General features: G+C 55.0%; 10 protein-coding genes across 10 annotated transcripts; 4 read left to right on the plus strand and 6 right to left on the minus strand.

Annotated features, from left to right (window-relative positions):
• Nucleotides 1-408: 408 nt before the first annotated feature.
• Nucleotides 409-939, minus strand: KVR01_013694 (uncharacterized protein; the record flags this gene model as incomplete). The annotated part of the gene is made up of 1 exon (XM_044781277.1): nt 409-939. The coding sequence occupies one exon, from the start codon at nt 937-939 to the stop codon at nt 409-411; it is 531 nt and encodes a 176-aa protein (XP_044637339.1).
• A 718-nt stretch (nt 940-1,657) lies between these two features.
• On the minus strand, nt 1,658-3,543 carry KVR01_013666 (uncharacterized protein; the record flags this gene model as incomplete). The annotated part of the gene is made up of 2 exons (XM_044782003.1): nt 1,658-1,673; nt 2,297-3,543. 2 exons carry the CDS (start codon nt 3,541-3,543, stop codon nt 1,658-1,660), a joined length of 1,263 nt encoding a protein of 420 aa, XP_044637311.1.
• A 712-nt stretch (nt 3,544-4,255) lies between these two features.
• On the minus strand, nt 4,256-5,100 carry KVR01_013673 (uncharacterized protein; the record flags this gene model as incomplete). Its single annotated transcript, XM_044781686.1, has 2 exons — nt 4,567-5,100; nt 4,256-4,470 (listed from the first exon to the last, which is right to left on the minus strand). Exons 1-2 carry the CDS (start codon nt 5,096-5,098, stop codon nt 4,256-4,258), a joined length of 747 nt encoding a protein of 248 aa, XP_044637318.1. The 5' UTR covers nt 5,099-5,100.
• Nucleotides 5,101-6,801: 1,701 nt separating this feature from the next.
• KVR01_013685 (uncharacterized protein) lies at nt 6,802-7,954 on the plus strand. Its single transcript, XM_044783308.1, has 2 exons — nt 6,802-7,570; nt 7,643-7,954. The coding sequence occupies exons 1-2, from the start codon at nt 7,244-7,246 to the stop codon at nt 7,724-7,726; spliced, it is 411 nt and encodes a 136-aa protein (XP_044637330.1). The 5' UTR covers nt 6,802-7,243; the 3' UTR covers nt 7,727-7,954.
• A 2,924-nt stretch (nt 7,955-10,878) lies between these two features.
• KVR01_013705 (uncharacterized protein) lies at nt 10,879-11,410 on the minus strand (the record flags this gene model as incomplete). Its single annotated transcript, XM_044794244.1, has 2 exons — nt 10,879-10,898; nt 10,939-11,410. The coding sequence occupies 2 exons, from the start codon at nt 11,408-11,410 to the stop codon at nt 10,879-10,881; spliced, it is 492 nt and encodes a 163-aa protein (XP_044637350.1).
• Nucleotides 11,411-12,042: 632 nt separating this feature from the next.
• KVR01_013689 (uncharacterized protein) lies at nt 12,043-14,720 on the minus strand. Its single transcript, XM_044791155.1, has one exon. It carries the CDS (start codon nt 14,627-14,629, stop codon nt 12,317-12,319), a length of 2,313 nt encoding a protein of 770 aa, XP_044637334.1. The 5' UTR covers nt 14,630-14,720; the 3' UTR covers nt 12,043-12,316.
• Nucleotides 14,721-14,762: 42 nt separating this feature from the next.
• Nucleotides 14,763-17,093, plus strand: KVR01_013697 (microtubule-binding protein BIM1). The gene is made up of 4 exons (XM_044788626.1): nt 14,763-15,338; nt 15,489-15,560; nt 15,684-15,796; nt 15,880-17,093. Exons 1-4 carry the CDS (start codon nt 15,325-15,327, stop codon nt 16,413-16,415), a joined length of 735 nt encoding a protein of 244 aa, XP_044637342.1. The 5' UTR covers nt 14,763-15,324; the 3' UTR covers nt 16,416-17,093.
• A 76-nt stretch (nt 17,094-17,169) lies between these two features.
• On the plus strand, nt 17,170-19,578 carry KVR01_013667 (uncharacterized protein). Its single transcript, XM_044782830.1, has one exon. The coding sequence runs from the start codon at nt 18,092-18,094 to the stop codon at nt 19,265-19,267; it is 1,176 nt and encodes a 391-aa protein (XP_044637312.1). The 5' UTR covers nt 17,170-18,091; the 3' UTR covers nt 19,268-19,578.
• Nucleotides 19,579-21,048: 1,470 nt separating this feature from the next.
• On the plus strand, nt 21,049-24,521 carry KVR01_013684 (uncharacterized protein). The gene is made up of 2 exons (XM_044785472.1): nt 21,049-21,645; nt 21,819-24,521. Exon 2 carries the CDS (start codon nt 21,955-21,957, stop codon nt 24,043-24,045), a length of 2,091 nt encoding a protein of 696 aa, XP_044637329.1. The 5' UTR covers nt 21,049-21,645; nt 21,819-21,954; the 3' UTR covers nt 24,046-24,521.
• Nucleotides 24,522-24,670: 149 nt separating this feature from the next.
• KVR01_013678 (uncharacterized protein) lies at nt 24,671-25,583 on the minus strand (the record flags this gene model as incomplete). The annotated part of the gene is made up of 3 exons (XM_044794594.1): nt 24,671-24,846; nt 24,932-25,089; nt 25,216-25,583. 3 exons carry the CDS (start codon nt 25,581-25,583, stop codon nt 24,671-24,673), a joined length of 702 nt encoding a protein of 233 aa, XP_044637323.1.
• Nucleotides 25,584-26,562: the final 979 nt, after the last annotated feature.

Raw genomic sequence — 26,562 nt, forward strand, 5'->3', positions numbered from 1 at the left:
CGGGGTGGGAGCAGTTGATATTCTAAAATACATACGTACTTCAGTAGTATTGATCACATTCACAGCCTTTTTAAGCTCGAGATACGAAAATTGTAACTCATAATGAACGCCGCTGGCTAGAGCTTAATCTCTGAGAGACTAGATTCCGGCGACATAGTATCGCAGAAGATTCGGTACACGGACTGGTAGCACATCCATCTTGAGATGGATGTGCGGTTCTGTTCGCGTCTACAGACATACATCCTTGGATGCGGACTAGTTACACCCGCGACAGTCACCACACCCCGTGAAAATATAGTATGGTTCATGGCGACATTGCATGTCGACATGCGCCGCTTATTATAATTGATACCACCATGTATTTACAACGTGCTACCACCCACAAGGCTTGCTCAGGCCCCCATACCTTCACTTGTCCAAGATCCCCCCGCTGTAGACACCAATAGCCTCACTGAAGGCCTCGCTGATCTGTGCGGCGAGCTGCTGGCCTGTGGACACAAATGTGGCCGGCAACTTGCTCACGACAGCGTCGCTGAAGTCTGCCGAGGCAGATCTCTGCTGCTCCAGGTTCAAGAGCACGACGGGGGTCAACAGATTCCGGTCGAACTTGGGCTTGGCATCGACAATGGCGTCTAGAGAGGCGTTGACGTTGCCAACCAGTGTGATGGTGGCCAAGCCCACGGTCACTGCTTCGAGATCGGAAAGCGCAGCGGACTCCTCGGCGGTCTGGGTACCCTTCTTGATAGTTAAGAGGAGGGAGGTGGACTGCACAATGATGGGAAGTGACCCAAGGATATTGCCGTTGTAGTTACTGACCGTCGTGGTCAGTTCGTTGGTGGCGTTTTGAATCGCCGCGATGGCATTGGCGATTGCGGCGCCGTCGGCGAGGACGCTCCCAACGCCGAGGGCGAGGGCGGGGATGACTCTGGCGATGAGCATGCTGTTTTGGTTTTGCTAGGGCTCTCAACAGTGGCACAAAATACAGCAACAAGGCAAGGTGGTGAGCTAGACGGGCGAGGCGATCCGAGAGGACTGGGTAACTACAAGCTGAAGCAGGTGCTGGCACACGTGGGTTTTATACGCACAGCAAGGCGACATGCAGGGGAGAACAGGCCCCCGCAAGCTCGAGGCCTTGTACAATTCTCAAGAGCTTCTAGGCAGGGTATTGAGCAACGAAAACCTGGCAAGGTAGCAATAACTACGGGCTACCCCGCAACGGCTGACGGAATATTCAACGGGCTCGGGTGTCCTCTGTCGATGAGTTTCCTGATCGAGTCAGCATATCTCGGTACACTTCCCACCGTTGAATCATCGAGCACTCTTCTTTTGCAGAGGATATGAGCCAGGATCCCACGGTGATTGTGATGGGCCGTGGAAAGGGCGAACTAAATTCAGTGATGGCGTCGGCCGAGTCACGGACATTTGGATTGATCGGGAAAAGCTTGCACCCGTTCCTGCGCTGAGGTCGGTTTGCGGGGAACAACATAGCAACATGATTGGAGGCACGGGGAAATATGCAGCATGCAGTGATATGTGAGCCGTGACCCTTGAGATGCTGGTCCTTGCAGGCCGCGGCATCTGGACAGCTGGGCATGTGAAGACACCAGGAGTTTAGCAGCGGATCTATACTGACCCAGCTGTGCCTCACGGAATATTTTCAATTGCCCTTCACACTTGCGAGTGGGGGTATTTGGACGGACAGGAGAAGGAAGAAGTGGAACAAACACCTGCGGCTTGATTTCAATCAACTCCACTACTACCCATACTTCGGACGAACCCTGTGACAAGCACAGGGGCCCAAGCACAGCTCGGATGACCAGCATAATAATCATGCTATATGCTCGCTACGTTGCAACCGATCGTCGTTGGACGGTCGTCCGAACACACGACGTTGAACTGATCGCTAAGCACGTGGCTCGCAATCGTATGTCAGGAATCTTTGGGCTCGCACTCTTATTACCACTACATGTCTTCAAACCAGCGAGATATGCGCATTTCCCTGAATGTGTTCAACGTTGGGATCGAACCAGTGCAACCACTGATTTAGCATCCTCCGCTGCGGTATCCAATGTCGAATCGGAACATCAGACGATAGCACCAGGGGATTTACATAATTGCACGAACACCGTATGAAGGCGCCATGTATGTCCTCGGACGTATACGGAATAGAAGCGAAACCACATAATTGCACGAGTACTAATTGAAGTACCCAGGTTCACGGCATTATCGTAAGTATGTGAGAGGAAATCAATAAATTCCTTTTTCATGTCCCCGGCCCAATGCTGCCCGCAATTACCGATATGGGACACTATAATATACGCGAGGCTCCATCCTCTGCAGAAAGTCACGGTTGATGACTGGATTATGCAGTTCGGCAATTGTAGACATACAAGCCGCCGCCGGGTCCCCGCTTGCGGATAGCTGCTTCAGCCAGTATTCGTTTCCAGGGAAGCTGTTCGAGTCCCATGCGTAGCTGAGCACCAGCAGCTGGTCGGCTTTATCATGAGGCAGCTTCGTTGCGGGGTTCCTCTTGGAGAACCGAACATCGATGCCATGTGCCTGCGCAGCCCCTCTCATCCTTGTCCGGTCCTCGTATGTCACGTCGATCCAGGCGAAGTCCAGCGTTCCCAGCTCGGTCATCTCAGCCCCCAACTCTTCTATGACTTGAGCAAAGACGTCCACGTAGAGCTGCGCTTGTCTGTCCACCACCTGCCAAACGCCGAGGCCGAGGCCGACAATGTGCACGTAAGCCTTCTTCTCCACGGCACCTGCACGACTGTTGGCCTCCCACAGGAGCATCTCAGCGGTTATCCGAATTCGTTTCTGGTATGCCACTTCGTTGAAGGTCGTTTCTGGTGCCGTGGGTGCGATGCCAAGGTATTTCTGCCATATTTTCAGCAGTTCCGGATGCATCCTGGGGTTCTCGACCGGTGGCAGGATGTAGGTTGCTTCCATGCGATCTGGTCTCTCAAATCGTGCGCCGACCAGTCCGATGATGACGCCGCGCTCCTCAAATGTACCACTCGGCCCCGGCCTGGCACGGTTGTTCCTATCGCCATCGTTCACGAAATAGCTCGGGCCGGAGACCCCGACCAGCGCGCTCAGCATCATCTCGTCGTAGCTCAGATAGTCTTCGAGCTTGATGTCCTCGTTGGGGTCCTCTTCGGGTGTGCCAACACGGTCCCAGAACACGGCAGCGTTGGCAATCACCTTCCCGTCACGAAGCTTCGTGGTGTCTGCGGCGGTGAGAAAGGACAGAGGGCGCTTCTCGACGAGGCGGATGATCATCTGACGATAAGACAGGGACATGTAGAGAAACCTTTCGACGTTGCTGCCATGCCTGACCTTGTGCTCCAGAAAAAGCTGGCATAGTTTCGGAAAGGACTCATGGACAATGATCACCGTGTCCCTGGCATCGCGCTTGACGACTTCGCGGTCGAAGTTGACAATACTGTTGGTCGTCGTGGGCAGGAACTGGCGGATCTGTTGAACCCGAGCCACATCTTGGTCTGTGATGTCGGCCACTTGTTGGTCTTGGGCCATGATGCCAATAAATGGGTGTTGCCAGTGGTTCTTTCGACAAGCTAAGGCGATGGGGAGTCTTAAGCTCGGAGAGTTGTCTGCTGTGGCCAGGAGACAACTTTCAGATGTTAGAAGTGGTCCTTGTCTGCACAAACGGGCTAACGTTACTAGGGCGGTTGGTGCCTGGACTAATAAGGGTAGTGTAGCTTTGTTTGCATGCGGGTGGGCCTGGCCTGCATGTCGCTCATTCACTCCGGAATGGGCAGAACCAGTGCTTCTAAGACCGGATTGCGTCATCGTGGATGATTGCAGCCTGAATCCTCCACAGGCAGACTTATAGACTGAGGAATTAGAATGACTACCGAAACTACTGAGATTGTACCGTTCACGATGAAATGAAATATTCCACATCATACTAATCTTCCAAACTTGGCAGTTTTAGGAATCAACAACAGTGTGCACCCTTCCATATTGAAACACCAGGTTAACTCCACTTGCACAAGTCACTACTTAAGTAACTAATAAATGATGATTAGTACATGTGTAAAGAGAGGAAATAATCCTTAGAACACTTTTAAGTAAAACTAAATCTTTCATATCAATATGTAATTCATTTATTTCACATATTCTAGGGCTGTTCGGATAATAGTTTTCTTCTTTAAAAATTCTTTTAGCTTTGTTATAAGAATTATAGCTCGGTGTGTTTGGCGCCAATCTGACGTACCATTACTGATCACCCAAACATATCGAGGTATCCTTTCTCCGCAGGGCGCTCTTTTATAGGTCCGGGCTGCTCGTGTTTCTTCATCGTCGCCACGAACTTCTTCATATCAATCCTGTTGTCATTGCGCCACTCCACAATCCTGTTGAAATCAACACATTGCCTGTTCGTACTCATGTCGGGGAACGGGTACTGCTGCCTTTCCATCCAGTGCATCGTGACCAATTCTAAATAGTTGGTTAGTGTCATGCTTTCCATGGCATTTTTGCGCAACACCGGTAAAAGAAACAGAGCGGTTTCGGTCAGGGGTCAGATCCACTCACGTAAATTGCCAGAGCATTGTATAGCCTGTAGTATGATATCCACGCAGTGGTTTGTGTGTACCTCGTGTGAAGTCAGGGCCTCCGGGTCCGCATTGGCGATTTTCATATGGTAGTAGTCCGCGTAGGCAAACTTGCGCAACTGGTTCAGGCAGTGGATTTGGTGGAAGACGTCAAGCACTGCCGCATATGCATCATCTCCCATGCCCCAGACGTCATCCTCCAGCTTTGCAGCCGTTGAGGGGTCTTTGCCAAGCGCGCGGATGCCCGAGGCGGTCACCGGCACGACGGTGGTCAGCTCCCAGTCATCCCAGACAGCCTCATCGACAGGATTGGGCATCTTTCGGGCTATACTGCCGCCATCGGGCCTATTGGGTGGCCAGAATGTCCCGTTGGTGGTGGTTTTGTATGGATTGAGCGGCAAATCTTCATAAAGCGGAGAGTGGCCGTTAACTTGTCGGTATGCTTCATTGGGTTTAACTAATGGCTCTACGTGCCCATAACGCCATGATGCGAGAAGGATAGTGGTGAGCATTAATACCAAGGCGTTGAAGACACTGAGAAGAATGTAAGGACGCGAGACACGTCTCCTTGGGATCTGCTTCTCATCGTGATACGAGGCGCCTTGCTCAATGAAGGCCGTTCTCTCTTCTTCATCTGAGGAGGATGGTCGTGCCGACATCATTGTCCAGTAGTAGTGGCAATTCAAGTCCCGATCTAATGAGGCTAACAGAGATTCCGTAGTGAGGGGGAAACAAATTGAAGACAAAAGGTTTCAGGACGTTGTCGGATGTCAGGTGGGGACCGGGAACGCTGCGTCAGGCGGATCGAAACTGGTGAGTATGCATATCTGCCACGGAATAAGGTGTGGTCAATATTTTCAAAACATCTTTGGAGCCCTATATAGAACCTCAGCTGAGTCACCTGCATTGATATCCAAGTCTCCCAGCTCGCTTTTTCACTGGAGACAGATAAGCTCTTGGCAAGTGAGAGGCGCACACGACAGGAAGCCAGTGTCATATCTCCCGTTTCATCACAAGAACCAACACAACGTCGTACACAGCCCCCGAGCGGTTTTCCCCACGCGCTCAGGCGCTCTGGTGATACTAGACGGCCGCCCAGGCACCCATATACCGTCAAGGGTGCCTATCGAGCTCTAACCCCAGAGAAAACACACATGGCCGCGTGTGACAAAGTGCATGGCTCCGCTATCAGGGCTGAGATGATGGCTGAAACGGTCATGCTGAGCCCCCCTTTAGGAGGAAGTGGCTGGCCCGGGAACTTCTTGCTTAGTAGATGCTGCCAGAGGATCGAGGCTAGCGCCCCGTAGGGCTGGACATGTGATTTGGTAGCACTTGAGGTGGGTGGGTGTGTCCGCGCTGCAGCTGTAAGCAAACCGCCTGACGGTAGTCTAACTATCGATAGGTTGGCTGGTGGCACATTCCAAAATGGAAAAAGCAGGGTCTCTTTCTGATGGAGATAGGGTTCCAAGTTTTCGGACCGGATCCACAATTACGGACTGCTAGAATTATTGCGCAGTCAACTCGAGCCGTGACTCTGCCTGGCTCACTAGGATGACTCAGATTCGAGGAGGATTCGAGTTTAAAGCAAGGCGCTCGCAACATACTTGCTTCCGCATGAATTGAGCCTGCATGGCCAGGATGTTGACGTGAGCATGTACTACTCCTCAGGCTTGGCCCCCATTATTTTTGTCCGGCCAAGAAATGAAAGAGAAACACTAGACCAGAACGTCGCTCTGCCACCCGCACCATCTAGTTGGGTCATACGATGAGCACCAACTCTGACTGACGGTCGATATGATAAGGAAATAACCATCCAATCGCACACACACTGGATCATGCGATATTAGATGGGTGGTCCGTGGGCGTGGGATGTCAGCCTAGAGTTGAGGGGCTCCGCTTTATTATCTCGGACTGTAAGCCGCATCCGACCCACAGAAGGATGCGAATTGCAGCTTATGGGCAGCCCGTGATAGGCCCATTTGCAGAGTCATGTGCTGGGAGTCGAAGTATATGTTCATTTCCGGGCTGCTGGGCCCGGGATGCGCAGTCTCGGCCCGGAATAGTATGCGTGGTCAAGGAAACACACACTCTAGCCGGATGACGTGCCTAGTATTCTTTTGGAAATAGAAAGAGGGGAGGAGATCTCTGACACCTTGCTGACAGCCACACACTTCCAGAGTTGAGCCCTCCGCTCTGCCACCATATGGGATGTTCTTCCCACCTTCACAGCATTGCCTCCTTTTTGGTGACCGTTCGGCGAGGTGACCGAGACGACTTAGGCTCCAGTCACTGTTGCCTGCCTTTTAAGGGTGTGACTGGCCCCCAAGGAGGTCACCGCCACAAAAGCGAGTGTGATTAGCACTTGGATGCTTATCTCACACCAACCGACCGCGTCGCGGGTACGGGGAGTCCTTCCAGGCTTCGCGTGGGTGACTTCAGTACAGCTCCGATAACAACAATCGCCTCTACCAGGGGAGCGACGACGACACATATAAGCCTGCGAGCCCCGAGGCCTGGGTTTAGAGGAGATATCTCCTCATCATAAGCACCATCATCATCCATCATCATTTCAACAGGTCAGAGGCACCCGCAACGCTCTCAGTAACTCCAACAAACCACCAACACACCACAGATACTACTCCTCTCACATCACATAAATGCACTTCACAACTCTTCTCACCATCCTAACTTTTAGCGCCATGGGTATACAACCTGGCGCTTCTCATGGTGAGTTGTATATCTTTGGCGATCGCAATATAACTTCAACTAAGCCAGGCTATATAGGCGTCATCCTTTCAACTGGCGGAGATGACTGTTACATGCCATGCGACGAACAAGGTGTTTGGATTGGTCCTCGCGGCGACGCCTCGGGAAATGACGAGGATTCTGCCGTTGCGCTCAAGCGGTTCGAAGATGAGCTGGCCGAGTTCCAGAGACTAGGCGAAGAGAGGTGGCCTGCCGCCAACAACGAAGCTCAAGTCAAGGTAAGCTCTCCTCATGGGCAATCGTACTACCTAGGTCAATAAATGCAGAAAACTGATTTGATCACACAATAGGTCGAGGCCGTCCAAGCTCGTGGCCCAAAAGCTAGAACGGCAAAGGCTGCGAGACGTGCTGAGCGGCGGGCCCGAGCCACTTGAACTTTGTGAAGCTGGGACGTCATTGGGTTTTGTGCTGACGAAAGGGAGACAGGCTGTGCCAGTCCAGGGTGCCGTGGGGCAGGTCATCTTGCGGAGTAGCTCGACTTCTGTTCCAAGGTTGTTGTTTTTGGATTTGTCTTGATACCCTAGGCGAAACCTCAAGGGTGATTTTATCTTCCTGTTGGAGAATACAAACGTTCCAGCAATAACATTTGTTTCAACGTTGGAGTTCCTAGCCCACTACTACACCGTGACCACAACGACAACATCCATGCACATGTGAGTCTTTATTAGGCTATCTAGGAATCTTGGGCTGACTCTGGGCTTTCAAATTACTATAACTGTGTTCACCGTCATCTTTTCAACCTCGACTGTGAACTACATGCGATTCGAATCAACTACAGAAATATTGAGAATCACTCCAAATAAATTTAGAAGCAGGTGAGGTTGGTCACACATAAAAATTACTGTCTCCACGAAAACCAAGGCCCAATATCCGTTCATATTTTAAAGGCACACGGACGTCTCTTCCAACTCACGCGGGGCTCTGATCTTGACGTGTCTATCTCTTACGCCTTGCAATTAAGATGGTTTCGATGTCAAAATGTGTATACTCATTCCTATATATTTGCGGCGAATAGATACAAAGCTTCTAGTTACAGTGGCAAATATGGATGACTTGATACTTCCTCCATGTATTACACGTCTTCAATCAGTCCCCGAGCGTGCCGATAGGATTCTGGTAAAAGAGCTTCAACCTACCAGGCTCGAACCAGCTGCCCAAATGCCGTTATTCTCCGGTTAGTCCTTGGCCAGATATCGTTTCACGAATTCTGGGAGTCAACTCACGCCAGGCATCATAACAAACTTCTAAGGTGGCTCGGAACTCCAGGTTGATCTTGTCGAAGTCAATGAGCTTTCAACGTGATATTGCGCCTTCTTGATCCCAGCGATGACAGTAGTGAACCGTTTGGAGGATGGTACTTTCGAAACAGAAAATGCCTCCGGCTGCTGGTCAATATTGCCGTCGTGATATTTAGAGACGTCAACAGTAGGATGACATCGGGTGTCATGCCGGGAAAACGCGCCTCGAAGGCCTTCTTCAGAGCATCTAGTTGAGGCCAAAATTCGGGGGCGAGGGGGCATCTTGAGGCTCGGAAAAGGCTGGAAGAATGATCTAGGTGTCCTGAAGAGCAACCTTTTATTCACTTGTTGCTTGGCTGAGTTTCCCGTCCAATGATCTGAACAGACAGCTGATATTCAAAACGCCCTCAACCAGGTGTACAAGCAATTGCTCGTAGGTTATGATTTATTGTCCTGGATACCACCTATGGTGCGTTCTAAACAACCAACGATTCTCAAATAGTTTCGTTTTTAATCCCTAGGTGGTTTAATGGTTTCGTTTTTAATCCCTATACATATAAAATATATATAGCGCCTTTATATAGTAGTAAACGCTTAAAATCTAGTGTTTAAAGAAATATAGTATTAATAATAGTAGAAAGAGAATATAGTTTAATGATTTTTAATAAGTTTAATTTATACTCTATTATAATTTCTTAATATTATATTACTTAACTTTATAATAAAGGTTAAGTGTATTTAAGAGATATTAGGGCTAATGTAATTAAACCCTCTATAGGACCTACTTACCTAATACCGTTACTAAGCTAATATAAAGAGCTAAGAAGTAGTTTTATTTTTAATCCCTATATATATAAAATGTATGTAGCGCCTTTATATAGTGGTAAACACTTAAGACTTAGTGTTTAAAGAAATATAATATTAATAATAATAAAAAGAGAATATAGTCTAATAATTTCTAATAGGCTTAATTTATACTCTACTATAATTTCTTAATATTGCGCTATTTAACTTTATAATAAAGGCTAAGTGTGTCTAAGGGATGCTAGGGCTGATGTAATTAAACCCCCTATAGGACCTACTTACCTAATGCCGTTGCCAAGCTAGTATAAGGGGCTGAGAATGAGCGAGCGCAAGCGAGCTCACTGTACTCGGAGGATCAGGGTACCTGTAAGAGCGGCCTTCCTCCACACGGCTTACAGGCAAGAAAAGCGAGTCAACTGGAAATTCATACCTAATCGATGCCGACTCAACTGACTTACTAATCGAGTGTAATTGTTGTGTTTCTCTTGTTTGGAATTGTGGCCCCCTTGTTAACTAGTGTATAAGGGTGATCTGCCCCACGGGGCTCGCCGTCCCCACAATCGGTCAAAGCTTGTGCAATAGTCTATTGTGACGTGCACGTCCTCGGTATGTATTTTCACAAGCGAGACCGGTAATAGCAAAGTCCTCGCTGCCAACAAAACGACCTCGGATTCCAAGGCTGCCAGTTCGCATACCGGGCGGGTCGACTGGTCGCCTCCAAATTCAAATCTGAGTACATGATTGATGGGATAGGAGACACGTGTGCTCGGTCAATGAAGTCAACTAACGACCCAGATAAGGCAATATTCTTCACTATTAACTTGACAATATTAGTCAAATGGCTGCCTGCCTCGGCTGGCCTCCCAAACGATAGTAGAAACAGGCTTGGGTCAAGTGCAAAACGTCCAGAGCGGACGTCACAGTATGTTAGGGGAGACAGCAGATGATCTGTTGGCCCGCAATGGACCTTGGAATGCATGCTACTGCTGATAATGCCATTTGACCTGCCCTTACTCATACAGAGGCCCAATGCGACAGGAACGGTATACACCAAGAACAGACAAGACCCCAGTATTGCGGTCAGACGGAGGCTCAAACTGATGTCCGCCGAAAACACATCACTAGCCAGGATTTTTTCAGTCAAAAAGATGGATCTCCCGGCTAGACAACGCATTGCCTCATCACGAATCTTCCACCTGGGAATCCAGCCGCCCTTGCAGCTTGATCGACCCTTCATCATCTCCCAGCTCGAGCACTCACGCCTCCTCCAAGTGATAGCCCGAGTCCAAGACGGAATCCCCAGCCCCGGCTCTTTTTTGGAGGATCCTCGTCCTTGTTGCTCTGCTGGGTAGCCATATTTTGCGCTTGTGGCTGTACAGTCCCCAGACCCGAGCTCCCTTGCCCATCCCACTGCCCGCCGTCATCTTCAGCGAGAGCCGGCACAAGAACTCTGAGACTCTTTTCACATCCCACACATTGAAGTGTCAGCTCAGAATCATCCTCACTGTCATCGTCGATTTCGTCCCCTCGCAGGTTAAACCCACGCGACTTGCCACACCCATCACAGGCGTGGTAGTACAGCCGACGCTTGCCATCCCATGACATGTCGTCATCCAGAACGACCGTATCAGTTCCCGAGGCCTTAGACTTTCGTCTCCTCTTGGAATTTTGGTTAGCACCACCCGAAAACGTTGCCTTGGTCTGTGACCGTAATGTGCGTGTGTATTCGCGTCGCTTCTCCGCGTCGCTGAGTACGGTGTAGGCCTCTGTTATCTGGTCTACGGTGAAGTGCTGCGATGTATCTGTGGTTGAAGCTGATGACGAGTCCGATGCTGAAGCGGCGTTTTCATCTGTCTTCTGAGCCTGGCGGTCGGGGTGATGTTTGAGCAGCGCGCGGCGGTAGGCTTGCCTGGCAATCTTGGCTTGCGATGCTGGGTCCTGCCCCTCCAGACTCCGTGGAGAGATGGAGAGGACTTCAAAGAGCGTTGGCTCGCGACTGGGTTTCTCCGGCGCCATGGTTGGGACTACCACCTTCAATGCTGTCTGCTGAGCTCGGCCGTGAACTATCCGTGAGTCTATTGATGGAGTATAGCTTTGACGATCAGAGGGGACACGCTGCAATCTGGGGAGTTGTCTATGGAACAGTGCATAGATTCTCGAAAAAGGAGTGTTTGGCGGTGATGTCATTCCTGGACCGGATCTTGATTTGACGCCACGTGCGCCAAGCCTGAGCTGCTTACCCTGTACGGAGTACCTGCTTATGTACCTGTTAAGGGCATGGATGTGAGCTTCCAATAATTAGAACAGGACTCAGCTGTAAAACTATCTAGGTACTAAGAGTGAAGCTTTCTTGAATAAATTTCTTGAATAGCTCGCTTGACTTTTTCCGTCTATGGAAATCAGGGTCCACTGACCCGGTGGCGTGGTTGAACCCGAGCAGTTGGTGCTGCAAGCGGTGCACGAGAATTCAGGGTTATCCTGTTAAATCGTCAGCAGTCTTGACTTGCGCAGGCACAGACTTGACTTCCTTCTTTTCAATGAACATTCTACGGGGAAACACCTTATAGGATGACCTCTCATAGAATGGCCTCTAATGTAGCAATGTCTTATGTGGTAAACTCTCATAGGACAATCTCTCATTACACAACCTCATAGGATAGCCTCTCATAGATAGCCTCTCATAGGATAGCCTCTTGTGGGGTAACCTCTCATGGGATAACCTCTCATGGGACAGCTTCTCATAGGACAACTTCTCATAGGACAACCTCTCATAGAACAACCTCTCATAGCATAACTCTCTCAAGGGATAACCTCTCATGGGATAACCTCTCATAGGATTACATCTCATGGGATAAAGTCTTATGGGATAATCTCTGGTATGAGAACATCTTCCCAGCTTCCTACAGGATAAGCGCCTAAATTCTATTTGGATTTTTTCGAAGCACCCTTCTTCGCATTCTTGCGCAAATTCAACACGGCCCCCTTGCCCGCACGCTCGGCCGCCCCCTTCTTCCACAACCTCCCGTTCTGCCTCTCGGCCTTGTTGTCCAGCTTCTTCATGTCCTTCTTGCTCAGCTTGCCGTTGGCGTGCTTCTTCTTCAAGCTCTCCCTCAGCGCGTTCAGTTTCGTCGGCGCGGGCTCCTTGGCCTTCTTCTTGTCGTGCTCCGTCTCGAACCACGTCCGCTTGGGCCTTGACTTGATCTCGTCGGCGTGCTTGATCAGGTTCTCGCCCTTTGTGATCTCCATGTCGGCCTGCTGCAGCTGCTTCAGCTCCTTCTCCTCGGCCAGGATCTCATCCACCTCGCCCTCGAGCTCGTCCACCTTGGCCTGCCACTCCTTGACGGTTGCAGCGTCGATGGTGACGCTCCTGGTCTTGGTCCCTTGGACCTTGCCCGCCTTGACAGCCGCCTTGACCACCTTCCGATCGGGGTCCGCAGCGAGGGTGATGGCAGTACCGCGCCGCCCCGCTCGGGCCGTACGTCCGACCCTGTGCAGGTAGACGCTGATGTCTTTGGGTGCGTCAAAGTTGATGACCGTTTCGACACCCCGGATGTCGAGACCACGAGAGGCAAGGTCGGTTGCCAGCAGGAACGCAACCTCACCGGTCCGGAAGGCCTCGATGTTGGCAACACGCTCTGTCTGGTTCAAGCTCCCGTGGAGCTCCCTGGCCGACAGACCCAGGAGGCCCAGGATGACGCGTGCGCGGTGTGCATCCGTCTTCCTAGCAAAGAAGACAATGGCCCTCTTTGTGTACATCTTTTTGCAAATGTGGAGGAGGTAGCCGAAGCGCAGGTGCTCGTTGCCCCGCAGACGCACAAACTCCTGAACAAGTGTGTTGACAGTTGTCTTTTGCGAGTCCACCATGACCCGGGCGGGCTTGTTCATGCCAATGCGGATAAGGTTGTCAACCGAGGAGTTCATCGTGGCGGAGAACAACATGGACTGGCGTGACTTTGGGATCTCTTGGAGAATCTCGTTTAGCTCGTTGGCGAAACCGTCCTCGAGCATACGATCAGCCTCGTCCAGGACCAGAATCTCGACCCCCTCCACAGAGAAGCTGGCCGAGTTGCGCATGTGGTCGATAAAACGACCGGGCGTGGCGATCACGACATCGGGACGGTGCCGCAGCTCGGCCTCCTGGACCTTGAGGCTCAGACCTCCGACGGCCAGACAGAATGTAATGTCGGTGAAGCTGGCGAGCTTGGTTGCCACGGCGTGACACTGGATGGCCAACTCACGGGTAGGCGTGAGCACGACAACGCGGGTGGTTGGCACCTTCTTTGGTCTGTAGAGTAGTCGCTCCAGGATGGGGACGATGAAAGCCGCTGTCTTGCCCGAACCGGTGGAGGCACCGCCGACGAGGTCCCTGCCCATGAGGGCGATGGGGATCGCCTTTGCCTGGATGGGCGTGGGGTTGGCGAAGCCCACGGCTGCGAGGCCTCTAAGGATCGGACGTGATAGTGACATGGCGGTGAATGGGCCGACTGTGTCCTTCTTGCCGGGTTTGGCCTTCTCCTCGGGCGCGAAGAAGGCGTCCCTCTTGGCGATCTCCTCGGCATCTTCGTTATCGTCGTCATCCGAGCCCGATTCCGACTCCTCGGCGTCGTCGTCTGGGTGCTCGACCGGGGTTGCGACTGAGTCGTTGTCCGAGGCGGCGTCGTCGTCGTCGTCGCTGCCCTCAGCCTCGCCCTCTCCGTCTTCGATGTTGCGAGCTCGGTCCTCGTCTTCCGATTCCTCCACGTCGGAGCCCACATTCATGCCGAACGCATCCTCGGCAAGAACCTCCTCGTCTTCGTCATCTTCGTCATCGCCACCGCCCTCGGGCAGGTCGTCACCGTTGCCGTTCTCTCCTCCCGTTTCAGCGACCTTGTCTTGGGCCTTGCTGGTCCTCCTCCGTATTATACCCTCCAGGATTTGCTGCTTCTGGCCGGATTTCATAGACTTGGCCGCGCCGTCGAAAGTCCACTCCTCGATGTCTTCGGCCAGGTAATTCTTCTCCTCGCCCAGGTCGAACTCAAAGTCCGAGTCCATAGCCCCGTCGTCTCCATCGTTGCCGTCTTCGTTTGCGCGATTTGAAGCAGTAGCAGTACCCTTGACGGTTTTCTTGCTGGCTTTTTTGGTGGGTTTTACCTTCTTCTGCGGTGGGGGGGTTGTTCCTTCCTCGTCAGGTATGGCTTCGTCGTCAGATATGGTGAGAATGAAGTCATCCTCGGCCTTGCGTTTGGAAGGAGCCATGGTGGCGTACTGACTGACTGACTGGCTGGCTGGCTGGCTGGCGGGCGGGCGGTCGCAGGGAAGGAAATAATTGCAGTTCACAGTTGCCAGGCTAATAAGTCAGGGAACTTTTTTACCGGGCGGTGTGATGCTAGCGCGGTGAGTGCATGTACAGTACATATGTACCGGGTACCTGGGTACCTGGAAGTCTTGGGCAGCTCTGTCAGTCTGTCCAGGGTAATAAGCCCCACCTCTGACCCGATTCTCCGAGCCCTGTTGGGCGTAAACGGTCCCCCTCTGTGTTGTTTTGCCTCCGTTGATTGGGCGACGGCGGTGTGGTCTTCAGATTGCGTTTTCTTTCCGTATCCAGATCCACGGCGGCGTCGCCGGTCTTGTTCTTCTGCTGCTTTGCTTTGCTGCCTCGACCAAGAGAACGGAACCAGACTCACCCTCCCTCTCTCACACACACACAGCCTGTTGCAGCCTAGACGTAGATTTTTGATTTGTCGTGTGCCTGCTTCAGACAGACAGCCTGCTTCCTTTTTTTCCCTTCTGCTTCGATCTCCATCTCCATTTCCCCCTCCCCCGCCGTCCTTTAAGATACCCACACGTCATTTCGGCCCATCACGCCGCGTCGCTGCTTGCGACAGCCTCCCAACGACCACGTCACCCAACAGCGACTCCTGCTTCCAGATCTTCAATCACACCACACCAAGATGGGTGAATCACGGTCAGCACCTGCGACTCTTCTCCTCGGCCACACAACCCTCTCGAGGGGGCAGCGAGCAGCGCAGTGGCGCGTGCCCTGTCTACGCTGTCTCCATGCGCCGTTGGATGTGGGATGTGGACATGGATGCTAACGAGACTCGCAACACCACAGCCAAGAACTTATCGCATGGCTCAACAGCCTCCTCCAGCTCAACATGACCAAGGTCGAGCAATGTGGAACTGGGTGCGTACGCCCGAACCTCCCCAGGCAATGAATGATTCTTGCCACGCCCCTCGTTTACGCATCGCACCACGAAGCCTACATCCAACAGCTCCCATGGCTAACCGTTGTCGTCTCTGGCCCCAGAGCTGCTCTTTGCCAGGTGTTTGACAGCATCTTCGGTGATGTCCCCATGTCGCGTGTCAAGTTCAACGTCAACACCGAGTATGCCTACATCCAGAACTTCAAGATCCTGCAGAGTCAGTACAGATCACCTCCAACCCTGCCCCCGGCTGCTTCGCGGTCTTTCTTTCCTCTGCTGACACCACGCGACCCTGCCCAGACTCATTCGCCAAGCACCAGGTCGACAAGTCCGTCCCCGTCGAGGCCCTGGTCAAGTGCAAGATGCAGGACAACCTCGAGTTCCTGCAGTGGACGAAGCGGTTCTGGGACCAATACTACCCCGGCGGCGACTACGATGCTGTCTCCCGGCGCAAGGGCCAGGGCATGTCCGCCGGCGCGGGTGGCGGTGCACCTCGGGCGGCTGCGGCGACGACCACGGCTGCGCGGCGGGCGGCCGGGGGCACCACGCCCTCTGGCGGGCCCCGCCTGGGGGTCAAGGCCGCCCCAGCGTCGGCGGCGCTGCAGGCGGAGAACACGCAGCTCAAGGAGACGGTGGTGGGCCTGGAGCGCGAGCGCGACTTCTACTTCGCGAAGCTGCGGGACATAGAGCTTCTCGTCCAGCAGGCGTGTGAGGAGGACCCGGAGCTGGACAAGGAGGAGGGCGGCCTGATCAAGAACATCCAGACCATCCTGTACTCGACAGAAGAGGGCTTCGAGATCCCCGAGGGCGAGGGCGAGGACCAGGAGACGTTTTGAGGGAGGCAGGGACAACATGGCTGACAGTCACCAACACGAGGGAACGGCCGGGACGCCTGGGCTTTAAAGGTGGAAGATGTAATGTGCTCGGGGTCGGGCAGACTTGGTGGCCTGTGAGGGTTGGATGCACTGGTCTGGGCCCCCGACAGGCTGCTGTCTCCTTGTCTTCTGTGGTAGGTGACAGCCGTGGCTGACGGCTGACTTCTGACTGGCAGCGTACTGGGAGGCTTTGCTGCGATAGAAACTGGGAACATAAAAGCTCGGTTCCTATTTGTGACTCCTTCCTTCTCTACGTGCGTTGCTTGCCGTTCGGCTTCATGCCCTCTTACTGTGTGTACGAACGGTGTACTAGTGTGGCTTTTACGGTGCTTGGTACCTTTTAAGGGTGGCATCGTGAGCTGCGCACCTGGCCATGGTGTCTTCTAACCTCCAGAGGATGACCTCTTAATAGCAAGCCTCTTATAGGCAGCCCTTTTCAACCTTCTAACCGACAACCTCCCAATCGACAATTCCTAATCAAAAACCTCCTAACAGACAACCTCCCAACAGACAACCTCCTAATAGAACTACTTCCTAATTCATAACCTCTCTACGGGTGGCTCTTAATAGACAGCCCCCTTAGTGACATCTTCCCGAGGAACAGCCTCCTGACCTTAAATTATATATAACCCTCTCTAGGATGGCCTAGTGAGGGATGCCTGGATAGGAGGTCTACAGAACAACTCAAAATACCAAAGTTATGGCAAGACATCAGGCAAGTTTTCCAAGGTGTGGCAGCTTGTGCCCTACTCTCTCTCTGGCGATGCTCGGTTGTGTTGCTGCTCTGTACACCAACCAGTTGCTTGCAGTTCACGGCTACTCGGAAAGAGAACTCTGGGGACTGGACTGACCGAATTAACTGGCACAGCTCCATTGTTGCGTTGGCAGGTGGTTGAGGTCCCCCAATAATGCGGGCCTGGTGGCACTGTGGAGAAGGTCGGCTGCAGTCGAGTCCTCCTGGAGGTCGACAGCGCATATATGATGGCATTCTCCAGCCTGCGACTCGCTGCGTCTCCAACCTTGCAGCGGCCCTTGCAGGCCCCTTACAGCTTACAGCTTCTAGCAGGCGATGCTGGGTCAGCAGTACGGAGTACGGAGCACAGAGTAAAGACAAGGTGGGCAATAGAGTACTCTAAATTTTCTCTGTCTTGCCAGGTTGGCCACTTCTTTCTTCACATTCCTTCCATTTCTTTATTAAAAGGGGCCCTGTGCTGGCTGACGACGCTGGCTGACGGACCCCCATGTGCTCACCGACGGGGACAGGTACTCAAGTACTTGTACGACGCCCACCCAGGCAGTCTAGCCGCCGACCTAGGTACACACTACCCGTTCCTTGCCAGAGCCGCAGCTAAGGGCCCTCGAAGCTTGGCCTTCAGTAGTCTACGGGGCACCTACCCGACTGGACTGCAGGCCTCTTCTCGCACTTGCAAGTTGCACGCACGCACCAACACCACCGTCATACAGGGCAGACAGGCAGACAGGCAGACAGGCACATTAAAGTCGTCGCCATCACACAGCAACAAAAAACAACACACGACCTCGGCCACCTTGTCCACCCTCCCCGTCGAAGCCCGACAGAGCCCTGACACACAACAACAACGATTGGCCGCGGAGTCTGCCTCGACCGCCAGACGACTATGGCCCCGCCCATCGAGATCTCAATCCCAACTACATCGGTCAACTCGCCGCCCGACTCGAAGCCCTTCACCCAGTACAACATCACCCTGCGCATGCCCCTGCGCTCCTTTGTCACGCAGAAGCGCTATTCCGAGTTCGCCGCCCTGCACGACGAGCTCGTCAAAACCACCGGCGCCGCCCCGCCCGAGCCCCTGCCGGCCAAACACTGGTTCAAGTCGACCCTGTCCTCGCCCGAGCTCACCGAGGACCGCCGCCGCGCCCTCGAGACCTACCTCCGCGCCGTCGCAGAGTCGCCCGACCGCCGATGGCGTGACACCCCCGCCTGGAGGCGCTTCCTGGGCCTGCCCCCCGCCAGCGGCGGCAGCGCCGCAAGCTCGAGCGGCGTCGCCGTCGAGGGCAGGGTGCCCGCCATCAACCTGCATGGCCCCAACGCCGCCGCCGCCAGCGACCCCACCACCTGGACCGACCTGCACCGCGAGATGAAGGGCCACCTGCACGAGGCCCGCATGCAGCTTGCCCGGAGGGACGCCGCCAGCGACTCAGGCGCCGGCTCCGGCCCTGGCGCAGCGTATGGGAAGCAGGGGTCCACCGCCGCGGTCGAGGCCGGCGCGTCGGCCAAGAGGGCGCTGGTCAGGGCCGGCAGCCTGCTGGCGGCGCTCGAGGGCGGGCTGAAGGCAATGGGGGAGACAAAGCGGCTGGGCGACGGCGAGCTGAGGCGCAGGAGGGACCTGCTGGCCGCCGCGCGCGCCGAGAGGGACGGGCTCGAGAAGCTGAGCTCCAGCCTCGCCTCGGCGCGGGGCGTCAGGGAGGGCACGCCCAGCGCCGGCGACAAGGCCACGCTGCTCTCCGGCGCGGGGGGGTCCTCGTCGTCAGCGTCGTCGCGGTCCAGGATGGGCGGCGGCAGGGTGCTGGGAGCACCGCTGCCCGAGACGGAGAGGACCCGGGAGCTGGACAACGTCGGCGTGGTGCAGCTCCAGAAGCAGCAGATGGAGGAGCAGGACCAGGACGTCGAGGAGCTGGCCAAGATCATCCGGCGTCAGAAGGAGATGGGCCTCGCCATCAAGGGCGAGGTCGAGCAGCAGAACGAGATGCTGGACCAGATGGACCGCGACGTGGACCGCATCGGGGCCAAGATGAAGGTGGCCAACAACAAGGCCCGGAGGCTGGGCAAGTAAGCGTCGCTATCTTGGTCGATGTCGGGATATGGAGTTTGTGTCTGTGCGAGGCTGCGAGGCAGTAGCCTCCCCGCGCGAACGACCATGGGTGTTGTGGCAGTTCATGAAAGAGTTGATGTGGAATGACGATGGGTTGGGCCTGGAGTACGGAGTCTGGGAGAGCTTATTTTGGGATATTTCGCTCGTCGACGACCGGCGAGCAGCTGAGCGGGGTGCTCTCATGCGTAATCACTGTGTACTGCATAGTCCAACAGACAGACATGGCATCCAAATTGAGGGGTGTTTTCAAATGGGGACACGATGTCTTCTAATATGGCAGGGCTGCTACTCCGCCCTGCTTGACTCTTTCCTCACCTACTCTCCGTGTGGCACAGGGTGATTGTTGCTGCTGTGTATGTGTATGTACTGGTCGACGAGCCCAGCCCGACAACCTGGTGGGATTATGTCTGTGCGAAGAATGCGCCGGCGGGATGCAATGCGAGGTGATGCGGGCACTGAGCAGGCCAATGCAGACTTGTCGACTGCCGCCCCTGATCTCCCGCCAACGGCTGCTACCAGCGTCACAGTACAGACGTGCATTGTACGTACATAGACTACACGTGTCCGTGCAATATACGGGACGGGATGTAACAGCATCCACGGCTCGGGTGTCAACCATGGCGCCGCAGTGTCTTCTTCGGGGCATCTTATTGTAGGGAGTAAACAAGTCCGTACAGTACAGAGGAACTCATAAACTCATAGGGTTATCCCCCGCGGATCACCTCAAGTGGGATTATTTATCACCAACAGACCTCGGAACCACCTAATATGGACAGTCGTCCTAGGAGATAAGCCCCTAGGAAATGATCTCTCCCAACGACTGGCCTTTGGGCCATGTTGCCGCTCGTGTTACTATGTACATAGTATAGCGTTCACATGGAGGCCAAACAAATTGGGACCTGACCTGGTTAATGCAATCCCACCTTCAATAGTAGGTACCTCAGGAGCTGGCTGCCCGACTTGGGATGTTGTTGACGGGTCAGGACTCCGTATGTACTTGCAATACGTCATGCATGTAAGCGATTGGTCGGGGGATGATCCTGGATGGGACAAACCGTTGGAGGGGAGCGAGCCGTGGCCCGTGCAAGGGTGTTGCTCCGTCAACGGCTCGCACTAACACTAGAGTAGACGGTGGGATAGATGATGGGAGATGGAACTGCAGCAGGTTGATCTGCAGGCGATGGGCTGCGATTGCATTTTGGACGCCCAAGAGTTACGTAGGTCCATACAAAACGGTGCAGTGGTATTAGCTCGCTTGTCAGCCGATTGGACTGGACTGTTCTTGGACGTGCATCATGAACCAACTTCAGCCGAGCTCAATTGACGCCCGACGGCCGTGTTAGGCGGCCTGGCTGCTGTGCTTTTTTGGCTGACGGTGGCTGATGTGACAAGTCGGCCCAGCGGTTACGGTTGCAACCCCCCACGAGATTGACCGTCTGCAGTCCTTCTGTCGTGGTGGGGCCAGATGGGTTTACCCGTCCCAGCAGCTGCCCCGGTGATTGGGCCAGCCCAGCAAAAGGGAAGGCTGGGAAACAGGCACTTCAGCACACTAGCCTGGCCTGTCTGTTGTCCTCTGCCCTCCGTTTCCAGGTGCAGAAGAGACAAGTGGCCTCTTGACTACGGAGTACTGATTGTTCACCGTGATAGGCACGATACGGGGGCTTTCGAGAGGGACGATATTCATAGATATGCAGGATATCTGGCGTAGAACGGGCACGAGAGGGGCAGAGCGGGCAGAACAGGCAAAACGCGCAGAAACGGTGGCCGTACAAAATCCCCAGCAGAGAAAGTGCAGGAGCTCAGGGAACCCCCCTGTTCTAACAGCACCGTAGCTTGCTCCCCCACTCCACGAAATCTTTTGGCTCCCCCAAGTACATAAACACACTCACATTGACGACTGCAATTGGACGTGACACCACACCACAAACGGGCCTGCAACGGTAAATAAAATCACGGCAAAGCATCGTCTTCCGCCACCCCTGCCTGCTCTGTCACAGGGTCCCTCCCCGCCGCTGCCGTCCTGCTCCTGCCCACCGGCCACTTTCCACGACCTGCCACTGCCATCCAAAGTCCCGACTCCCAACTCCCAACCCGACCACCAGCTGAGCTTCGCCTGCCTGACCTTGTCGTCCTATCCACCTTGTTCCTCGTCCTCGAAGTCGGACTCGAACTTCGGCCTCGACCTGCCAGCCCTGCCACAATACCTCCAACTAAGGGCACAAGGTCTCCCCCCGTCCTCGAATCCCGTGGGACTGCCCATTCCAAGGGTCTTGTCGAACTTGTCTTCTTGCATCGGCTGGCGTTCGTTTGTGCTTGCTTCACGTCTCATTTGTTTTCTGGTGAGTCAGAACCACCCGCCCTTGATCTCACCAACTGCCCGGCCGTCTTCTTCTTGTCCTTCCAGTTCGATGTCGTCGCCCTTCTCCACCGCATGACACCAATTTTGTGCTTGCTTTCCCAGGTGCTTGGCTTTGCTGGCATAGGATGCTGACCCTTCTCTTGCTCAAAACAGTGCACGTCCAGCGACTCGAGCGTCTGCTTTCCAATGGCTTCTCCGAGATACCACTAGAATTTGATTGCCACCACACTCATAGCGCTGTTCCTTTGCCCGGCCTGCTTGGTCCGACTTCGAACCCTCTCACGACAACATGAGCGGCGCCCCGCCCCCGCCCCCGCCGCCTCCCCACGGCGAGTCGCCAAAGACGACATCTGGCTCAGGCCTGCCCCCCGGAAAATATGATGTCTTCATCATACCAGAGCACTCGGCCGGCTCGGGCTTCCTGTACCTGCCCTCGCTGCGCACAAACACCAACAGCTTCATCGCCGGCTTCGCATCCGCCCTCCTCATGGTCGTCCTCGGCCAGAGCATGGCACCCGCCTTCCAGGCCTGGTGGGCAAACTTCCAGGGCATGGGCAACGCCGGCATGCTCCTGCTCGTAATAGCTGTCGGCCTTGGCGCCTGGTCTCTCGGCCGCCAATCTACCGACGGCACCGGACGCGACGGAGCGGGAGGGGGAGGCGGTTTCTATTCCGGTGGCTCGTCAATGCCCGGCGGTGGTGGCTTCAGTAGTGCTGGATCCAGCCCCCACAGCGCCCATCACGGCTCTTCCCCCGGCGCTGGCCCACCTCCAGATGCCCACTCCCCCCCGCCTCCACCAGGTGGGTCGAAACCCAGTGCGAATCCGTCCAGTGGCTCGTATCAACGACCGCCACAGCCGACCCCCCAACCAACCCCCCAACCCCAGCCCAAACCCCAGCCCACTAAACCACAAGCAGAGACACCAAAGAACTCGTGGCAGAAGGCGAGGGATGAGGTCCGCCGCAAGGAGGAGGAACGCAAGGCCAAAGAGGCCGAGGACAAGCGCCGCGCCGAGGCCGCTCAGAGGCTGAAGGAGCTTAGGGAGAAGGAGGCACGCGAGCGGGCTCAACGAGAGGCCGAGAGGTTGCGCCGGGAGCAGGAGGCCAAGGACAAGCTGGCCCAGGAGCAGGCGGCCAAGGAGAAGGAAGCCAAGGAGAAGGAAGAGAAAGAGCGCAAGGAGAAGGAGCAGAGGGAGGCCCGCGAGAAGGAGCTGAGGGAGCGCCTCGCGAGGGAGCGAGAAGAGCGGCGCAGGAAGCTCGAGGAGGACAGGAAGCGGAGGGAGGAGGCGGGCAGCCAGGCCCGCAGCACATCCTCATACGCCTACTCGGGCGTCGGCGAGAAGACGAGCCCCTGGCCCAACGGCAAACCACCCACGCCATCCTCCCCTACTAAAAAGCCCCCTCCCCCAACAGCAAAGACCTTCGTCGGCGACGACACCGACGGCTACTCATTCCGGCCATACGACCAGCCGAGGCGGCCTGCGCGCCGCAATTCCAAGTCCGACATGTCCGAGTCCTCGTGGGCCCCGTCCCAGTCGACGGCGCGTACGTCGCCGCCGCCGTCTGTGCGCGGCCCCTACTCGACAAAGGACCCCGACAAGATCGTCATCAAGGCCGTCTACTGCTTCATGAACCAGTTCGCAAAGACCCCGGCCTCCCAGCTCGTCTCTGGGGTCGGCACCGTGACGGATGGTCTCATCCTCCGCATCACGACAGAGGGCCTGTTCATCGACGACGACATCCGTGGCGTTGCCCAGCGCGAGTGGGACGTCAAGGCCTGGACCCTCAAGACGGTAGAGGTATGGTGTCCCGTGCACTTTTTGACTGGTGCGATTGCTGCGAATTCTCCATCCCCGACCGGTTCGAAATCCTCGTCCAACCCTGCTTTGAGTGCGAACCACATCAGTACTGCTTTCTTTGCCAAGGTGGTGGGGGGAGGCGCCCGGCTGCGCGCTGCCGAGAGGGGGTCGCCAAAGTCGCTGTCTGGCGACGAGGCCGACGCCTACCTCGCCGACGTGCTCCGCTCGTGCAAGGACTCCTGCCGCCTGGGCGACTGCGCGTCCAAGTTTGCTGCTTCGAACCTGCCTAGCTCTTCCGGCTACCACGACGACGCCTCGAGCGTGTCGTCCGGATCGACCCGCGTGACTAACAGCACGGCACAGACTGGGGACTGGAAGGCCAAGGGGCTACATCTCCTCCGAGCGACAATCCGAGACCAGGAGGGCAAGAGGTACATGTTTGTCATCGGTGAGGAGGACGGGTGGAAGGTCGCCGTGGGACTGCAGCGTCTGAGGCGGGGCACCCAGGTCCGGGCCTTGGGCGTCGCGGGACTGAGCGGCCTCGAGACAAAGAGCACGCTCGAGATGCTTGGCTGGGGTTGAGGAGCCTCTGGCCACATGCTCGAGGGCTTGGGCTTCTCCTTCCTCGAGCCTAGTCACAACCTGCCTCGGACAGCTGCGAAGGCGGGGGTGAAGAGCACGCGGTCGAACCGCAGACCACGGCGCATGCACTCCGACCCTGCAGCACCCTGCTCGAGGATTTCGGAGACCATCTCACGACCAAGTGATGGAAATGACGGAAATGATGATGATGAAGTGGACGACTTGATGCTGTAAATGATAAAGGCAGAAACAAGCCGTGCTGGGTCCCAGCTGTTGCGCGGAGAGTCGCTGTTGGGAGTTGAAATACCACGGAACAGAGCTGTTGGTAGCGAGGGAGGGAGGAATGTTGCGGCACGTTACTAGGGAACCGGGTGCATGGGTGCAAGATTCCAAGTTTCTGTTCAATACCCCTTTGCTCGATTAGGCTGGAAATACAATCCACACGAATTCTCGGCCCACACAAAAGGGCCAACGAATGGGAATGCCTTCTGAATTGTAACCCATACTCTAAAGAGCGGTCCTGATCACCATTGCTTTTGTTGCATGTGGTCTTCCTGCTGCGCCGAGACATTGACAACTCCAACTGGCTGTCCAATTCCCTTGCCTCCTGCCACCATACCCGAGTTTATGACTTGCCTGACAAAGTCGACGCCACAAAGTCTGCAGCTGCAGGTACATATTGCGTCGAATACGAATAGTGAAACGGCGTGATGAGCACACCGTTCTGGCAGATATTGTCCAGGGGGTGGCAGTAGATCTTGCCACTGCCAGGCGGGATGTTGGCAAAGGACTGGCCATTATCTAAAGAGATTTTCGCAGGTCAGCCAGCCAGCCAGCAAGCTTGACCCCATGATGTGGGAACGAGAAGGGGTTGTGTCTGCCCTACCTGGGTCCCCAAACGTGACAGCGCCCGCGATCTTCTGCGCAGCCTCGGCTGGCAGCAGCTTGGCCGCGTTGTGTACAAGCTGCCCACCCTGGCTGTAGCCCGACAAGACAACCTTTGTAGTCGGACACCTGGAGAGCGCCTGCTGGGCGAGTTCGGCCCTAGTGTCGCCGTCGTCCATTAGCCAATGCCTCTTCCGGCGCAATAACAGTCAAGCTGGAGTGAATGGCCCCTGCCACAACAGTGAACGAACCTCTAGAGACTGAGTAGGCAAGAAAACAACTTACATCTTCGCACTGCCGGGTGCATCCCCACCGCCCAGCACGCTTAAGAACGCAGCTCCGTACTCGACGCCCTGCACCGCCATGTTCGCGGCGCCGACCCGCTCCGCGACCGCCCGGAAGAAGGGCGGCCCCGTCGCGGTGCCGACGTTGCCGGTCTCGCCGGAGCCGCGGGCAAATATGATGGTCAGGGGCTTGCAGGCCCCGGCGAGGAGGCCATTCTGGGTGTCGCCTCCGAAGTCTCCGCCGCCGCCCGAGCCGCCGAGCGACGGGATTAGGTTGGAAATGGGGGTGGGTATGGATAGGGACAGTGGGGAGGAGGAGGTGCAAGTGGCCACTGCGGAGGCCAGGAGTAAGGATCTGAGTGAAGGCATTACGATCTGTGAAGTGTTGAATATATGTCTTGGGACAAGTCGAAGAAAGGAAATGCAGATTTATCACGCTGCGAAGGCTGAGGTCTTGACAGACGATAGACTGGCATATTTGAACCGCATCTCCTAGAATCTTACGAGAGAGTCTGCCATATTATGGATTATAGATTGCTGGACGAAGTGCTATGAGAGGGCAACTTCTCCGAAGTCACACCCGGATCAATGAAGCCGTTGAAGAATTGCATATCCATGAACCGCTTCTTTCCTTTGACGGCAACGCCTAGCGGTGGAACCACACTTGGAAAACCCATCGTGGCCGTGTGGCTAGCGGCGGAAGAAAGACATCAATGATAGTATTCGGATAGCCCGAGTAAGCCCAAGTCTGACCGTCGCCCACGAGATGCCAATTATTAGCCTGGCAAGTCCATCGATCGGGCCGTGTGCTCGAGCCCTTCCGCAGTATACAGATCTGTCATGTTGGCGCACGGAATCAGCGGCAGGCCATTCTAGCCCAATCCAAGAGTGCAGGAGGAGGATCCTGAAAGAACACAGCATATCCCCGAGCGTCGCGGTACTGCGTGCCTGACCTAGTGACATGTGCCATTTCCCGGCTCTAATAGACCAGGCGCCGTCTAGGCCAGGTCTTCTGGGTTAGATACCTAAGTAAGTACCTAGTATCCGGTCCAGCCCTCGTGGGTCCGGAGCCACGTTCCGAGGACTCGACAGTAGGCCGAGGCGCTGGCACATGAACTGCTCGGCCTAAGATGCTAGAGCGACTGGTGTCTGCTCATTGTACGGAAATCGCCTCTGGTGGGTGGCGAGACAAGCGGCAACACTGGGCCGGCAGGAAGGTAGGGCCAGGGTCCTATGGAGTGCTACATTCTCGTGGTCTCCATCTGCAAGCTCCAATCTGGTAGGATTTCAAGTTGGCCTTGTTCGTGGTAGTACTACCTAGGTATTGACCTCTTAAAGATGTTGTGGC

Source organism: Diaporthe batatas (assembly GCF_019321695.1).
Source record: "Diaporthe batatas strain CRI 302-4 chromosome Unknown Contig00030, whole genome shotgun sequence".
NCBI lineage: Eukaryota > Fungi > Ascomycota > Sordariomycetes > Diaporthales > Diaporthaceae > Diaporthe > Diaporthe batatas.

Bases quoted from the DNA above. Each gene is read 5' to 3' on its own strand.
- KVR01_013689 (XM_044791155.1), bottom strand. From the start codon at position 14,629: ATGGCTCCTTCCAAACGCAAGGCCGAGGATGACTTCATTCTCACCATA.
- KVR01_013667 (XM_044782830.1), top strand. From the start codon at position 18,092: ATGGCCCCGCCCATCGAGATCTCAATCCCAACTACATCGGTCAACTCG.
- KVR01_013685 (XM_044783308.1), top strand. From the start codon at position 7,244: ATGCACTTCACAACTCTTCTCACCATCCTAACTTTTAGCGCCATGGGT. The intron at 7,571-7,642 runs GTAAGCTCTCCT...ATCACACAATAG, and splicing joins ACAACGAAGCTCAAGTCAAG to GTCGAGGCCGTCCAAGCTCG.
- KVR01_013684 (XM_044785472.1), top strand. From the start codon at position 21,955: ATGAGCGGCGCCCCGCCCCCGCCCCCGCCGCCTCCCCACGGCGAGTCG.
- KVR01_013697 (XM_044788626.1), top strand. The intron at 15,561-15,683 runs GTGCGTACGCCC...CTCTGGCCCCAG, and splicing joins GTCGAGCAATGTGGAACTGG to AGCTGCTCTTTGCCAGGTGT. The intron at 15,797-15,879 runs GTCAGTACAGAT...GACCCTGCCCAG, and splicing joins GAACTTCAAGATCCTGCAGA to ACTCATTCGCCAAGCACCAG.